This window comes from Microtus oregoni, unplaced genomic scaffold (genome assembly GCF_018167655.1).
Source record: "Microtus oregoni isolate MIOR12 unplaced genomic scaffold, Mior012 000007F_ref0000211, whole genome shotgun sequence".
Taxonomy (NCBI): Eukaryota; Metazoa; Chordata; class Mammalia; order Rodentia; family Cricetidae; genus Microtus; species Microtus oregoni.
Genome location: NW_024543066.1, coordinates 18,309,295 through 18,326,956, shown reverse-complemented (window position 1 = coordinate 18,326,956; position 17,662 = coordinate 18,309,295). Strand labels below are relative to the sequence as shown.

The window sequence follows — 17,662 nt, the reverse complement described above, 5'->3', positions numbered from 1 at the left end:
TATAAAAACAGCACAGTCCCTAGCTTTTACTTTAATCAAAATGAGTTAAGTCTATCAGCCCTCAGCTGTCCCTCACACCCATGGGAAATGACCACCAGTGTTTAAAACCCCACATCTGGCCTTGAAAGGCCTGTGCATCTATGTGTCTGGGGGTGAGTTCAGCATCTGAGATTTTACCAGTGGAGAAAGCAACAGCTTGATTTAAATAAAGCGGCTCCTCCAGTCTCTGGGATTTTGATAGGGAAGCAACTTTTGGCTTCTGGGTTTAACAGAAAATCTGCATTGCACCAAACTGACCAACATGAGATGAACTTGGCAGCTCTGTTTCACTGGGACATTGCTTCTTCCATCCTCCCGCAAGCCAGTTGCCCCTGCCACCACTATTTTCACCTCTCTGCAGCTGCTGCCTTTCCAGGAAGCAAATGTTAACTCTACTGGCCCAGGTGGGAAGAGAAGCCATTCAGGTAAGCTTTGAATACTGATGGGATGCTGGGCCGAGCTGTGCTCAACCTAAACTTTCCTGTCTGTGGTTGACTTGTGGCGGTCCTGCTGGTATCCCTGTGCAGGTGAGGGCTGGCCGCAGCCATGACTGCATTTAGACAAGGCGCCCTCCCTGAAGTGCCCTTCTGACCAACCAGTCTTTGTCCCTGATTTGCCCGCTTCTAACTCAGCTTCTCTATGGGCTCCCCATCTGCCCTACTCCGGTTTTAGTTTCTCATTCCCGTGCCCACTGGAATGAGGTTTGTTTCGTGACATGATTAAAACTGCCACCAGGGCTAAAGCAGCACCCAGGCTTGGGGGGCCGCAGGGGCTGAGCTCCTGGGCAACCCCTGAGAGGAGAGGAGCAATGACACGAGCCACTGCGGTCACGGACTGGCCCACACCTATGACGGTGCCGCTGGCCTGGGCCCCGCCGGCACTCAGCTGGAGGTCAGTGATGCAGGTCCTCCCGATGGAGGTGGAGAAGGACAGAAGCGTGGAGGAAAGGACCACCACATGCATGGTGCCGGCCACGGAGTAGAGCAGCAGCAGCGAGCAGGTGAGGGCACTGGAGTGCAGCAGGACCATGTGCGAGTTGTGTTTGTACAGTCGGAGAATGGGCCCCACGGCGAAGCCAGCCAGGGTGCCCAGGGCACTGGTGTAGCTGATGAGGTACCCGGTGGTCTTCGGTCGCACCCCGAAACGCTCGTCCAGGGCCAAGACAAAATTACTGTAGTACAGCATGACAGCCACCCCCATCAGCAAGCGCACGAGAAATATGTCCCACAGTGCAGAAAATAGGAGGCTCTTCATGTCCTTCAAGGCCGACATGACTTCAAGCCAGGGCTTCTGCACTTTCTTCTCACTCCTCCTGGCCTTAGTGGAGGTGGCTGCTCCTTGCCTTGTACCTGCTGACTCTTTGGGCACTGTAGCGTGCTTCTCATCCGAGCTCCAAGCATCCTCTGCGCTCTTGAGGGTTGTTTCTCTCCAAGGCAACACCCAAACGAGACCTAATAAAATGGCAAGAGACCTGTTAACGTGGCCAGTGTGCTGAATTCTGATGGTGACTCCATAAAGGAGTATTGTATGAGATCACTCACCTGTACTTTATACTACATTTACTTGTTGATTCCAGCTTCCCCACCATCCCACAGTTCGGCAATGGCACCAGAACCCCTGCAATGGACTCTTGAGCTTTATAAAATCTACTGAAACTACACACAGAACAGTTCGTCTTCCCAGCTCGGGTGCTGGCTTCCCCTGTCCCATCACTTCGTAGCGATGTTCTTACATTCATTAGTATAGATATAAATGCTTCTCTCAACAAACTTCCTAATTATCCAACTCCCTGTCCACTCATCTGTCCCATCGTATGAGCACACACAGTTTACAGAGTGCTTTTACAGTGTGCTACTGACATCAGGAATGCACAAATAGACCAGCCAAAGCTCTGTGAAAACCCCGCCTTCATAAAACCCATAAATGGAGATTCAGACAAGTCAACAGGCAACTTGGCTTACAATGTAAGGGCCAAGCTGAGAGAGGGACAGGATGCTAGAACAGTCATGATGGGCTGTGGCCAACGGCCAGGAGAGAGCTGGAAAGCAGTGACTATCAGAAAACACCAGCTGGCTTCTTCTCCACCTGGGGCCACCAGGTGTTTTCACAGATCACACCTGCGAAACTACAGAGTGCCATGCACAGGGACCATGACACCCACCCAGCCTTAGGCAGCAGATAAGATCGCCATTCAGACAAGCCAACCACTGACCCCTTGACTGGCATGCTTCTGCCTTGAGTCTTTTAAGGAACTCTTAGCCATCCGTGCTTAGAAAATTCCTTAGAGTTGAGCTCATGTTCCCTATTCTAAGACATTTTTCCAAGTATATCTTTTAATGGTCTTTCTGTACTCCGAGTTCAGTCTGACCCAATGGGTGCTTCACGTTGTTTTCAACAGCCGCATGAGTACATGGCTTTGTCCAATACTGTGTAACGATTTCAGTCGGGAACACTTTCACGACAAAAAAGGAACCGCAATTAATCATAGACCTGGTGGTTTGTTTTTTTTTTTTTTAGTCCACTCTTACCTTTAAGAGGACCATTTTATCAAGGAATCCTCATAAAAACACAAAAAAAGTATTGTTGAGAGTCTCAGAATAAGAGTAGAATTAAAAGAATAAAATAAGGGGCTGAGGGTGCAGCTTAGTTAATAGAATGCTTGTCTAGTGTGCACAAGGCCCCGGTTCTATCCCAACATGAAGTGGAGATGGTGACACACACCTGGAATCCCAGCATCCAGAGGACAGGGGCAGGAGGATCAGAGTCATCTTCAGCTACATAACAAGTTGGAGGTTAACCTGGGCTACAAGAGACCTTGTCTCAAAATCATGATGATGATGATACTTGGGTAAAACTGCTTCTGTGCAAAGTCTCCCTGGTTCCTGTAGCAAGGCCATGAGTTCTGCTAGCGCACAGTAGGTGAGAAAACAGAAGAGACATTCTAACATCTGCATGAATAAACAGCAAGGCAGGAAATGAGTGTGAGTCTGGAAGGTACCACAGCCTGCTTTCCTAGCTGGAAAAGCTCCAGTTAGAGCAGAAGGTCTGAGGGCAGTCCCAGAATGGGAAAACCAGAGGCTTCCCAGGTGAAGACACCAGGACTCTCTGCCTAGCCTGGTCGTTTCCCCATGTCTTTGGTATGCCCTGCATTGCCTCAGCATGCCTAGTCCCAGATGTTTAAAGTGGCAAGCAAGAGATCTCTAGTACGTCAGTCACTGTGGCTGGGAATGTGTGCAACTCCACATTCCTAATAGACCCACATCGGTCTACATGTTCATGAGGCTGAATTCTAAGCAGCACTTTTACTGGGCTCCAAAGATATAGTACGTTGTTCTCCAAACAAAACAGCCACCACCTTCACCAGGTCAGTTGTGTCCTCGTGCAAGAATTCACCACATGTAAACACGCAGTCATGCACGCCAGTCAATAGCAATCAAAAAGAAGCTGCCATCATTTTGACAGTGAGCAGAGGGGACATGGAAGGGCTGGGAGGAGGAAAGGGAAGGGGGAAGAGATCTAATTATATTTTAATTAAAATGTACTTTTAAACAATATTTTAAAAAAGCATGAAACGGAAACAGTATCGGAATTTTGGAAGTGTTATGAAGGACCCTTGTCTGGTTTTGTTCAGAATGAACAGGCAAAGACAAGTGAGGTGAATGACTGAGAAGAGAAGGACCAGAAGAAGAGAGCTGGGAGAGACACATGAAAATAATATGTGCCTAGCAGAGGACAAACTTGGTGCAAAGCCTTGCTGTGGGACCCGCCTGCACTTGGGAGGTAGGCCAGGAAGGCTGCGTGGCGGTGCAGGTGGCAGAGGCACCATGGCATTGCCATCACTGTGAAGGATAAATAAAACCATGACGCCAAGATGGGGGCATTAAGGAGGTTGTGGCAGGAAAATGCATAGCTGCTGTTTTAAACTTCCATATTTTATTGAAAAATTTAACAGCTCTATTAAAAATAGAGATGTTTTCATATAACTTATAACTAAGATAATACACATCATGCAAGATAATGGAATTGGTCCCTGTCATATGTCACACACAAAAGTGAGTTTGAAATGGATTAAAGAGGAAGGAAACGGGGGGGGGGGCGCAGGTGGCTTCTGAGAACTGGACTTGGCATTGGCGTTTCTGGGTATGCTACCATGAGGATAGGCAACCAATGCACAACGGGACAGCAGACCTAGAGCAAACCAAAGCCCTTCCGCACTGCAGGAGAAACAGTCTCTGAAGGCAAAGGGCAATGTAAAGAATAGCTGTTATTTCCAACCCCAGTATCTGGTGATAAAAAAGTTAATATTAAGTCGGACAAAACCCCAGCGTGGAGGAGGAAGGTGGGCACAAAGTCCCACTTCAGGTGAGCAGCTACTGGTGACTGCTGCCAGCCAGGAGAGAGAGAGTTTAACCTAGGGGTGCGGCCCTGGTAGTCTAACACCCTCCAGTGCACTGACACACTTAAGAGCATACGGGCAGCACTAATGTTTTGTCTTTTCAATGAAGACACAAGCTGTTTGAGTATGGAATAGGGGAGTGTATCTTGGGAGTGATGAATTTCCTCGAAATATAATGTACGGGATTCTTAAACAATTAAATTATAAAACTAATTCATCTGAAGAATAAGTGTTTCCCAGATAGCAGATTGGGAAAATCATCAAAATTTGCCATTTTGCACTGCTGCTTATGGCCTACTTATGTTTTATATTAGTATCCCAAGTATTTCACATGTATAGTGATTAAACTTTCATAAAGTATTTTTTAAAGTTAATATACTAGCCATACAACTCAACAGCACAAAGACAAAACAAAATAAAACAAGATTTAGCAAAAGACTATATGCTTCTCCATCAAATGGTCAGCAAAATGGCACCCAACTTCATCAACAAACGGATGTTCAAGTCAAAGCCACAGTAGGATGCTCCCTCCTCCTCTAATTGGATGATCACAGCTACAAAAACAGTGAGAGTGGGATACAGAAGGTTGGGAAGCCCGCACAGTGCTGGTGGGGACACAACTCCTCGGGTCACTGGGAGCAGCAGAGAGCACCTTCAAGTTAACATTCGTTCTTAAACAATGACTCTGCCTAGTCTATTATTAGTAATATTATTTTATTAATGGGTGTGTGAGTGTATGTGTCTGTATGAGTTGCACTTGCACAGTGAGGCCCACGGGGTCAGAAGAGGGATACCACATTCCTTGGAGCTCAAGTTACAGAGAGCTGTGAGCCACCAATGCAGCTGCTGGGAATCCTACTCTGATCCTCTGTGAGGGCAGGAAGAGTTCTTCATCCCCGAGCCTTTCCCCTAGCCATACATGGGCCCATTCTGTATTAATAAAAATCACAAGAAGTTAGAAGTAGGTAGACGGGGTGCATGCGCTTAACTCACCAGCATTGAGAAGGAAGACTGAGCAGCAGATGAGAGCCGTCACATAGAACCCACCGTCCAGCTCCGTCAGATACCCGCCAACAACAGGGCCCAGGATGAAGCCCACGCCTGAGGCTGTGTTGAACTGTCCCAGGACCAAGGGTCGTTCCTTCTCTGTGACCAGGTCAGAAAGCAGTGCCCTGGAGATGGAGAGGGTGTGTTTAAAAATACCTGCAAGGGAGAAGAAATGTGCTCTGTAACTGTCTGCACTCTGGAGGGGCTGACCCCTCTGTGCTACCCTTCCTCCCTGCCCCAAATGGAATCCTTGCTAGCTTTTTCTCTGGACCACTACGGCGGACAGAACTCATGCTATTATAAATGGAATCCAAAGCCAGAGTCAATAATTGGTCACCTTATCTCTAGCACTGAGTGCCTTCGACTTCAGTTTGGCTATATCTTGTAATGACACCCCAACCATTCCTTGTTATCCATTTGAAATTCCTGGTGGCTGTTAGGTCTCGGCATTCCAAATATCCATACATGAGCTCAACGTGAGCTATGGGAAGAATTCTGGCAGTTAAATAAAAGTGACTTGTGAAGAAGTTCCCATCTGCCAAAGGAGTCATTTCCTTACTTCTGGCAGAAGGGACAAATGGCTTCCTGTGGTTCATATTCAAAGCCCATGCTGGCCTCCAGGTTTCCTCAGTACCGTAAGCACCTGCTAGACACACCAAAGTTCATGCCAGCACCTACTTCCCTCGTTTTCCTGCGAATGGCAAGGTTTTCCCCAGTGCCCCACTCTTCTCACTGTATTGTCTCTTTTTCTCTATCTCTTGCTGTCCTTTATTCTCCTCTACTCACTATCTCTTGCTATCTTACTATCTCCACTCTTCTCCCCCATTCTCCTAGAACCTCCAGCCTATGTCTCTCCCTGTCTTCTCTGGATATTTTCTTTTACCTATAATGAAACCCTTAACCACACAATGGGGTGGTTTCCTCATAGTTACCTGGTGAGCATGCCTTCTCCCCTCCCTCGCTGCAAACTATTACTGCACACCTACCCTATGCCACTACTAATCTCAACCTGTGGATAAAGCAACGAGCTAACCAAATGGAGCAAAACAGCAACAACAAAACAAACACAAATCGCTAAATCCACCCTTGTGGAACATGGGTTTTTCTTGGGGTAGACTATAGAGAATGTATTAGGAGGTAATGAGGAATATGGGCAGGGATAGCGGAGAGGATACATGTGAGGAAAAACATGAGGCATTTCCATCTAATCAAAACCAACTGCCACACGCTCGTAAGACACCAGTGCATGTGATGGTGGCTTCATCTAACCAAGGCCAACTGCTTCCTACTAGTCTAAGACTTGTGAATTTGTCTGCTGGCTACCCAATGGCTTCAGCATGCCTGTATGCTGCAGAGGATTATCTGATGTACATGTGAGGAATACTTATGACCAGACCGACAGACCCTGGGAATGGGTCACCTGCCACTTTGGTCGGCATGTAATACAAGCTAATATGAGCTCCCTGCAGATCGCTGCCCATCATTCCAAGCTGTGACTCAACACAGTGGCCTCCGCCGGCCTCTTTATGGGATCTGGCTTGGCCCAGCATGGTGCTGCCAAGTGTACTCCTAGTTTCTGGCTCAGAATGAGAATATGTGCACTGGACACACTGGACAGCTCTTCTGGAAACAAACTTACAGATCCCTTTTAGAATTGCTTAGCATCTTTCTAGCCTTGTTCTCTGAAGTATGAAGAAGGGCTGGGCTGGGGGAAAAATTTTTAGGACCTCTTTAAGGGACTTCATGCATTTCTTTGAAATCATAGCCATGCTGGGTTCACCTTGTGATGGAAGGACTACTGGGTGAGGGCAGAGCTCTTTAGAGGCTGGGAACGGAAGAACAGATGCCTAGTGCAGGCACAACATCAGGATAACAGGATCCGAGTCTACAACCCACCGCAAAACCAGAAGCCTGGCAACGTTCCCAGCACTCCATCTCATTCATGATCCCCAGACACTGGGAAGGGTCAGGTGGGGGCATGAACGAATCTAGTTCTACTATTGTTTGCAAAGACCATGATGTCCATGCATTAGAAACATGGCTGTTTGGACTGGGCCACTCATACCAAGGGAAAATAATCCCACCCTCCTCTTAAATCTCTACCTGCTTTGCAAACAGATTTAGGTTCTCACTCACCTCCCTACAAAGTTTGTAGAGAACTAGGAAGAGGAGGTGAGAGAGAACGGTGGAGTACAGTGAGGTGCAGTCCTGAGATCCACTGCGCACAAACAATGACATAATAAATGCACACAAAGATGCGTGTGAACAGACGCTACCTATAATCTTGAATGGAGTGCAGGGGTGTGTGAGGATCGGGGACCACACTTAAAGAACTTGTAAATGTAAAGCCGACAGCAAAACCGCTGATTTAAATGTGGGAGGCGCCTCCACAGCTTTCGTGTTCGGAGGGCAGGTCAGATGATTTTGCTAGTGGTGGAGTGCTCTGCTCTCCGCGGTGTTAGTGTGGAACAAGTAGCTGACTTAACAAGGGCCTTGTGATTAGGGTCACGACGTCTGTCCATGCTACACTAGCTAGGGAAAGAAAACTGGTGAGATGCGGGGCTCTGGACGCTAAGAAAGGCAAGGAGGGATACAGTTTCCATAGCGGTTCCCACACACCGCACACCTAACAGTGCGGTTTCCAAGAGTGGGTAAAACATCTCGGGGAAAGATGACAGCAATTCCACGGTGTCAGCAACAGTCAAGAGCAGTCTGGAGGGAGGGGGTCAGCTGCAGGTCCTCCACATGTAGAAATGCAGACTCTCCTTCAGGCAGCAGTCTGCTTTTCCAGAGGGCTGCACCACTGAGCTGTCTCAGAGCGAATCACAGTGCGGGCCAAAAGACATCTCACATGCTCTTAATTGTCTGAACAGACATGGAGAGGGAGGGCGACGGGGAAGAGACAGGTCAGGTGCGGCAGAGTCATGCACGCTAACGAATCTCTGATAGGCTCTGACCTGAGCTATGGTGGGAGCTTTGGTAAGCTACCAGACAGTGTGCCAATAGTAAATGCTCAATACACAGCAGCCACTGCTCAAACGGTTACTGTTGTCACAACTACAGCCATTGGCCTCTGAAGCTAAGCTCTGACCGAAGAGCCATTATTAAGCAGGTTCAGGTTTCTATCGAGAAATTTACTTCCAGGGGGTGGGAAAGAACTCACCCGCAGGGACTCTAGCCAGAGTAAACAGGAACACGTTGGTGGACACTCCAAGTAGGAGATAACCCAGGGCACTGAGCAGAATGCACGCCAGCAAGGAGGACCGTCTTCCAACCACATCACTCCAGCAGCCCTGACAGGAACAAGCAAAGGTCTCCAATAGCAACCACCACCATACAGACACCAGTACAATATGGGCCATGGACATGCCAGGGAGTGGGATAGGGATACAGTCCTGCCATGGCATGTACCACACATGCTACTTTCTCTAGCCCATCCCACAAGGTGAGTGACACCAAAATGCCACATCCAACAAGATGCCTGATGATCTAGTAGCTGAGAGATTCACTGGAGGGCGAGATGCCAGGCTAAATTCCAAAGCCTCATTTTTGTCTTCATTTTTATTGTTTTATGCAGCTACACTCCCCAGAAACTAGGTTGTTTAAAAAAATACTGAAAAAGAAAGTAAATAAGAAAAAAAAACCAATCTTCATGGTCCCAAATCTATGCAAGCACAGGCCAGAGTGGGAGAAAGAGGGCCCAGAGAGGGTGGTCCTTCCCAGGGTGGAGGGCAAGGTGGGCAGGGGTCCAGGCCAGCTCTCTAATTGTTCGTATACTTCCTCCCTTCCCTCACAGCCACACCCCAGCTAAAAATATAGCCAGCCTTGTAGCAGGATGAAGTGCCAGTCAGAGTGTACCAAATCCCTGCCTGGGGTGTAGTCAGCCTGTTAGCTCTTCCTTCTCCTCCTCCGGGTTAGTACATCACCAAGGTGTGGGACCTGAGTAGCTCTGTAAGCTACAGGAGAGTTAGAGAGTACTTCCTTCACCCTTGCTGGTAGGGGACTGGCACTGTGTCCTGCTTCCCTCGAGATTTAGTGAAGAGCCACACTCCCCACCATCTCCAGTTAACAACGGAACCACAGCCCACCTCTCTTCTTGCCAAAAGCCAAACACACCTGTTCACCTTAGGAACTCCAAATGTGAATTTAAAGATAGAAACAGTTACTAAATCTTCACAGTGCTCTGTAAAACGTTCCAATGGTAAATCCTGCCCCAATACAAACATCCTACAAATGCTATCAATCCCTTTTCCCCAGTCTTTACTTCAAAGGGTTTCAGAGATGGCTCCACATTCTTCCGAGCATGGACCACCTTGTGTCATGGGTTAGTGGTATAATCAGATAGTTCTACACCCTGGGTTCTGGGCCAAGCTGTCTGGGTTCGGACCTGATCACTTATCACTCCCTATCCCTGATCTTCATCCTAGGAAGCCAGAGGCCAGCAGGAGGGAGGAGAGGAGCATTGGAGGACTAGCCTGCACCACCATCTCTGTTCTGAGATCTGAGATCCAGACACAGGAAGACTTTGGGATTGAATTTCCAAATGAAGCAGCGGAGGATTGGTTAAAATTCCCTACATCTTTTCCTCACATGAGTGTGAGACACACATGGTGCCTGACCGGCGGCTCCAGGCATCTCTCTGACTGTGCAGAGGACTGTGCAGAGAAGAGCCGAGAAGGCACCTGGCACACTAAGAGGCACTACATCACTATGTCACAGCCCTGCTATTCACCTTCTCCCACCAGCAAAGTAATGGCCGGTGACTTTTAGGGAAAAAAATAACAATTTCATTCTGGAATCTGAGATTAGATGATAGAGTTAAATTACTTAAAGCCTGTGAGTCTTAACTTCCTTCAATTATAAAAGGGAGCTAGGAACTGGAATGTTACAAAGTCAAGTGAGAATAAACTTGAGTGTTATGTAAATTAACATTTTAAAAGATGCACTTATTTTTGTTTTATGTGCCTGAGTGTTTTCCCTGTATAGATGCCTGTATCACATGTGGGCGCAGTGTCTGAGGAAGACAAAAGGCATTGGATTGGGCTAGGCACAGAGGCACATGCTGTTACTCCCAGCACTTGAGAGGCAGACAAATCTCTGCAGGTTCAAGACCAACCTGGTCTACCTAGGGACTTCCAGGACACAAACAGTTACACAGAGACTACCTGTCTCAAAAGAAAAAAAAAAAAGACAGAGAGAGAGACTGTATTCCCTGGCCAGACAATTTTGAGCTGTCTGTCATGTAATGCTAAGAGCTGAGGCCTGGGTCCTCTGAAAGTGCTCCCAACTGCTGAACCCTCTCTTCAGTACCTACAAGTTTAGGGTCTTAAAACTTAAATGAAAGATAAACCAGGGAGTAATTATTTACCTATTTGACAATTTATTATAGAATCCTATTCAATTTCTTTTAAATTTACTTATCCCTTAACAAGGAAGCAACAAGGAAAACACAAGTCTACTAAATGTAAGATGCTAGCCTGCTGCTTCAATCAGCCATAGCTGTCAATCTGTGAGAATAAGTAGATGACTATGAACTCGCAACTGATGGACCCTGGGTCTCCAGCATGCCCAGTGGGCTGGTTTAGGGAGACGGTCAGGGATGCTCAATGGCAGTCTCTGGATTGCACGCTACCGAATGGCCAGGAAGAGGGAGAAAACTAATCCCCCTACTCCATTTTTTGGATCTAACCAATACATTAGAGTGGTTTCTGCTGAGTGCTCTCATGTATGAGGAGGAACTTAGCTCAGTGTACACACTTCCATACAGAATGCTAGAAATGCAGGCGGGTTTGACTGATGTCGATTACGTAAAATGAATAATGTAGGTGGTAAATTCTGTTTACATTCTTTTCTCCAGTACAAAAATCATCCCTGGATGACAGGGATGGCATATTATAAATGTAATACTCCTTCTCCCCAAGGTGTACTACTGGCTCAGTGTGCCTTACAGAAGACGCCATTTGAGTCTTTGAAGCACACAATTTCCCATAGGACAAAGAAGGGCAGAGGACAGGATTCTAGTCTTCCTCCTATCTTCTAACCATCTGTACATCCAGTACTCAGTAACCCTCAAACCTCCCAGTTTATAAGCACCATGTGGATGATCCCCAGTGGTATGTGACTATGGGCTGCCAGATAGAGCAGAACTTGATGGAGGATAATGTACTACAGAGGTACTAGATGGAGGATAATATACTATAGAGGTACTGGATGGAGGATAATGTACCACAGAGGTACTGGATGGATGATGATGTATCACGGAGGTACTGGATGGATGATGATGTACCACGGAGGTACTGGATGGAGGATAACGTACCACGGAGGTACTGGATGGAGGATAACGTACCACAAGAGGTACTGGATGGATGATGATGTACCACAGAGGTACTGAATGGAGGATAACGTACCACGGAGGTATTGGATGGATGATGATGTACCACGGAGGTACTGGATGGAGGATAACGTACCACGGAGGTACTGAATGGAGGATAACATACTAAAGAAGTTAACTTACCACAAAGGTGCTGGAGAAGAACTGCAAAATCCCATAAGAGGAGCCTGCAAGACAATCAGCAAGGTTAGGGAAGGCAGCTGGGTGTGGCGAGACGACTGTGGCAACAATCAGGGAGGAATCAGCAGGAAACTAAGGGGAAGGGGAGCTAAATTGCTCTACACCTCTCTGCAAAATTTTTAAAAGCCTTCAAAATAAAAACGAGAATAAGCAAGGGCCAGTCTTAGGGACCCTGAACCTAGTGCTGGTCTTAGTAAAAACCAAAATCCTGGAAAAACAGGATTGAGCGCTGAATTTTTAACACCAGCTCATTCATCATTCGTGTGTGTGTGTGTGTGTGTATGCATCAAGCATTTTAAAGATTAGAACATAAGTGAGTCCATTACATTCGTAAATGGAAATGCCGCAAATAATACATGGAAACAGCAACAATACAGAACAGTTAAAAATGAGCAAAATTTAAAGAGAAGCTTTAGTTATATAACAAACTTACAAAGTTTTACAAAGTTATTTCCCTTCCTTTATTATGTAACAGACCCATTCGGCTTTTCCTAAAGGTCTATACGCTACCAGATGGTCAGCATAATTCAATGTACGTATCTTGAGGGAAAAAACAGACAGAGAGGGATCAAACTATAACAAGGTGATGTAGAAAACTGCCTGATTTCTTCTCCAACTTGTGAAGGATTCAAGGGCTGTGAGTATTATGGGTTTTTCAGTATTTAGCATGCACAATTCTAAGCCCTGGATACTCCTGCCTCTTTCACAAATGAATAAATTTGGGATGCAATTGCATGCTGCATGGGCAGAAACTTCATGGGCTTCTGAGATGTGCTAGTGGTATGGGAAGTTTGGAACTAGTTTCCCAAGGAGGTCACTGAAAACCTTTGCATCAGGTATGACTTCCATACATTGTCCCTGTCGTATCATATTAAGTTCCAGAACTATGCTTGTTGACAGGAAGCCATGCCTCACCTTCAACATACACAGCCCAAACTCCCAGAGGCCCAGGAAGCAGAGCTTCCATCAGGACGGGATGTGGCAAAAACTCAAGTCTCAAAGCCTTTCTGGGAAAAGATCAATCCCATTTACTCCACGGTGGTACTTAGAGATGTTCTGCAAAGTCAATTCATTTCCTGTTTCCTTTTGGGTGATAACTGGTCAAGGGCTGAGTTATTTCAGAGGATCTGAAATTGTGTCCTTTGCAAATCAACAGTATTAGACACTTACCCACCACTCCAGCAACTATAGGACTTACTCCAAGGGACTTGACATGAAGACTCAACAATGGGACAACCATACTGACACCGAACAAATCCTGTGAGAAGCCAAAACCCAAAGGACTCCAGTTAGTACTGAAGCTTAGCCGCACTTAAACTGGTGATTCTAAAACTGTAAGTCATTTCCAAACATCAAACCCACATCTAAACTTCTCAGAAAAGAAGAACCATAACAGTAGGGCCACAGAAACCAGGTGTATGATAGAATCCAGGTAAGTCTAAAACCCATGCTGTCTGGACACACAGTTAGGATCAGTTTTCATTAGCATTGCTGCTTCTTTGTGATTGGCCTGAGGAGAATGGGCAATGGAAGTCCCTCCCCTGAAACAAAGCAAGAAAGAACTGAGAAACCACCGTGTTCTGTGGAGAAGGATATGGATGGAGGGGCTGTTTGTGTTCACTGGTAAAGTGTTTTGTGCTTCAGTAAAGTGGTGGTGGCACACGCCTTTAATCGCAGCACTTGGGAGACAGAGGCAGGTGGATCTCTGTGAGTTTGGGGCCAGTCTGGTCTACAGAGCTAGTTCCTGGAAAAGCACCAAAGCTACACAGAGAAACCCTGTCCCGAAAAAGAAAATAAATAAATAAATAAATAAATAAATAAAAGCAAATCCCTCCAGTTACCGAAAGAAATTAATGGGACTTTTCTTTAAAGCCTGTACTTTTTGAGACAGTCTGTTTTTAAAAATCATTTTACATTCCATCCACAATTCCCCAGACAGTCTTTCTCACTATATAGCCCAGGATGGCCTCTTTCCTCAGTCTCCTGAGCACTGATAATATAAGCACACTCTACCACGCTAGGTATATCAATAATACCTGCCAAGCCCAGGAAAGCATGAGGAAGACAGAATGCTGGTAAAATACTGATATAGACTAAGGTAATTATGAAAATATAGGCTCATCAGCAAGAGCTGGCGATATTATTTTAGTACCTTGCGAATTTAAAATAACATCATTTTTTACCAGGAACGGCTGCAGACTCCTTCATCTCAGGAAGTTTTCATCTAAAATGTCTTCCCCTTTACTATAATGAGCAGTTCCTTCCTGACCCACACGTTCTACAGAGCTCCATTACCTCCTACACATCGCAACCATTCTTAAGGAAGCCAGCTTGATGGGGCCGCCTAGCCTCTCCCTGCGCATCAGCATTTCCCAATGGAAACCGAGGATTATGGTCAGGCTTCCGGGGCCTTTTACAGGGAATGAAACCCAGTGTTTCTCTGCTGGTGGGCTATCTCAATGAAGATGAACTCTCACCTGCTACAGGCTGGGAAGAGGGAACAGAAACTGACCAAGTGTCTGGAGAACAAGAAACAAAGTTACAGATCTCAGCACTGCAGACCGACTTTCTTTTTCACCGCCAGCCCCAAATGATGACGTGGAAACTTCTTATTCATTATGAAAGCTTGGCCTTTAGCTTAGGCTTGTCTCAGCCAGCTCTTAGAACTTAAATGAACCCATCTGTATTCATCTGCATTCTTCCACATGGCTGTTTACCTCTCTTCCATCCTGTACCTCCTGTTTCCTCTCCATGACCTCTTGAGTCTCTCTCCTGGGCCGAGATTCATCTCTCCCCCTTTCCCTCTCTCTCCTGGAAGTTCGGCCTATACCTCCTGCTTAGCTATTGGCCATTTGGCTGTTTATTAAAGCAATCACAGTGACATATCGTTATAAGTATAATCAGATATCTTGAAACATTCTCCCTCAACACAGCATCATCTTAGCTTGCTAACCAAAATGAGCCAACTGAAGGACCTTACTGTGCCCCGTGTATCAAAACCTCAAAATGTCAAGAGCAAAAACTAGAACATTTGGCAAATGACTTCTTTAACCTTGTGCTTTTCCTCTTCCAATCAGAAACCCATTCACCAAGCCTATGGGGGCTGCTAAATCTATGAAAATCATAAGTAAGCTGTGTGTAATAGGTAAGAGGCTTAGATGTTACTTAATAAGCCAGTATTAGCTCCTTCAAAGACATACAAAGTTGCACACGATCAAACTCTTTACAACATTTTTCATTGACAAAAAAAAATCCCTAATCTTTTTAAAAAATTATTTGGAAATCATATGTATTTCTCTCAGGATATGCTCTTTAATATATTATTGCATTTCTCAAAATTTTACATCAGACTAGATTTACCATGTGCACGGCATATGGCAAGCAGAAGAGAGGTTGTGACTATCCAAGTCTGGGTTGGAAGGCTGCACATAATGAATGATGTATGAACTGCTTTATTTCTCTGTAATCCTCAAACTAGTCTGAATTCTGGCTCCTGGTAGTTGCTGTTACCCTCCAGGTAAAGTCTGGATGTTCCAAGTGATGGCCTAAGTCCTTTTCATCTGACACAAGTAACCTAGGTGTCCTTTGCAGTAGTGCCTCAGTAAGTTGGGGATACACATCACCCCAAGTGGAAGGCACCTCAGTGGGTTGGGGATACGTATCACCCCAAGTGGATGGCACCTCAGTGGGTTGGGGATACACATCACCCCAAGTGGATGGCAGTCAACAACCTTTTTTGGAACAAGCCACATTCACTACCTTTGAATTCCACATATCACACACACACACACACACACACACACACACACACACACACACACACGGCGTGTGTGGGGGGGGTGCTGATGGGACAGCTTGGGCTCTCTTAAGTTAATGGCATGGAACCTAAGTGGGAAATTGTGTCTCAGACCCTGAAAGCTCACTCTAGACACAGCCCTCTCTAAGGCATGGTCCTCAGTGTCTCCTGGCTCTGTAAACACAGACATTTGGTGTATTCTGCTTTCCTTCTGGCAAATATTAATTGAACAACCTCTGACAACTGCTGGATTCTTTTCAAGCTGAACTGAGACTGTGCCTCTGTTTCTCACCTACACGGTTCTACATCCTAACTCCTAATTCTAGAGACCCATCAGTCGAGGGAGAAATAGGAGGTTCCATCGGGCCACAGAAAAGTTCCTGTCTATGAGGTTCAGTGCTGATCAGATACTAGCCACAAAGCCTTCTACCACTGACCTTTCAACTAATTGGTTCCTTTGCCTGATGAGGAAATACTACAGGGTGCTTCTTCAGGCTGTTGCCATCCACTGACTTATAACCAGGCCCATTGAACCAAGCAACCAAACCTAGACTTGAAAGAGGAATGAGGGTGAATAAGGGTCCCTGCACTGAAAATGGCCCAAGACTACCAACTTAACCTTACCACTAAGACTATTAATTCTCTGGAAGCAGAAGCTGCCTATGACATCAGAGCTCCAGGGTACATACCACACAGCAGAAACCTCATGAATATTAATTAAATTAATAGGAGGATGGGTGGTTGCAGCATGAGTTCTTCTTAAGCTTCTCATTTGTACTGGCTGCTTTTTCCATGTCAATGTGGACGCAAGCAAGAGTCATCAGAGAGGAAGAAGCCTCAGTTCAGAAAATGCCTCCTTGAGATCCAGCTAAAGGGCATTTTCTCATTTAGTGACCAATGGGGGAGGGCCTCATCCACGGTGAGTGACCCCATCCCTGCGCTACTGGTCCTGGATTCTATAAGAAAGCAGGCTGAGCAAGCCACGGAAAGCAAGCCAGTAAGCAGCATCCCTCCACAGTCTTTGCATGAGCTCCTGCCTCCAGGATCCTGCCCTGTTTGAGTTCCTCTCCTGACTTCCCTCAGTGATGAGCAGCAAGACTCAAGTGTAAGCCAAATAAACTCTTTCCTTCCCAATTCGCTTTTTGGTCAAGGCAATTTGTCCGAGCAATAGAAATCCTAAGACATCATTCTACAAGGGAAAGGACCACTTGTGAGCCAAACCAATATACGCATGCACATAAATTATAACAAAACAAAACCGCGTGCCGTTTTGTCAAAAGGCAGTTGTATGTAATTCAAGGCAACTTACAATTTTAAACTTCAAGGCTGCCTGTCTAGAGGGGTTCCTCAGCAGGGACTTCAAGACCCCTGCTGTGGAGGAAAGGTCTGTGTCCCCCTAATGCCCTATCTGCCTCCAGCAGCTTCTGTACTCTGCCCTGTACAGGTCTCAGCAAATAACACCTGCAGTCACCCTCCAAAGCGGCTGGGTCAAGGAGTCACACTTGAGGTCAGGGGGGCTGAAAGGGCAAGAAGAGGCACCTGACAGCACACTTCAGGTTCCTGGCCCGGGATGTATAAGTCCCCAGGAACTCGAGGTAAGAGCAGCCCTTCCAGTATCTCTTGTCTGGCACAGACTCAGGACTTTTCCACAGCCCCAGAGCGTGCGTGCACTCACCAAAAACCCCACCAGGTAGAGACAGAGCAGGAAGCGGCGGGAGCCCACTGCACCGGAAGCTGCTGTTGCCGTAGTTGAGGTCTCCAAGGCTAGCCCCTGCCCCGAGGCCCCGTGTCCACCGTGGAGCCCTAGCGCCAT

The 17,662-nt window shown here is 46.5% G+C and overlaps 1 protein-coding gene across 1 annotated transcript; it reads right to left on the bottom strand.

Moving 5' to 3' along the window:
• Mfsd9 (major facilitator superfamily domain containing 9) lies at window positions 1–17,662 on the bottom strand. The gene is made up of 6 exons (XM_041655994.1): window positions 17,525–17,662; window positions 13,224–13,311; window positions 11,997–12,040; window positions 8,646–8,775; window positions 5,429–5,638; window positions 1–1,490 (listed from the first exon to the last, which is right to left on the bottom strand). Exons 1-6 carry the CDS (start codon window positions 17,660–17,662, stop codon window positions 697–699), a joined length of 1,404 nt encoding a protein of 467 aa, XP_041511928.1. The 3' UTR covers window positions 1–696.

What these genes read in the sequence shown, in the direction of transcription:
- Mfsd9 (XM_041655994.1), bottom strand. Translation starts at nt 17,662, where the DNA reads ATGGCGCTAGGGCTCCACGGTGGACACGGGGCCTCGGGGCAGGGGCTA. An exon ending in TATAGTTGCTGGAGTGGTGG is followed by an intron (nt 12,041 to 13,223) that starts GTAAGTGTCTAA and finishes ATTGTCTTGCAG; the next exon opens with GCTCCTCTTATGGGATTTTG. An exon ending in TCTTCTCCAGCACCTTTGTG is followed by an intron (nt 8,776 to 11,996) that starts GTAAGTTAACTT and finishes TGTTCCTGTCAG; the next exon opens with GGCTGCTGGAGTGATGTGGT.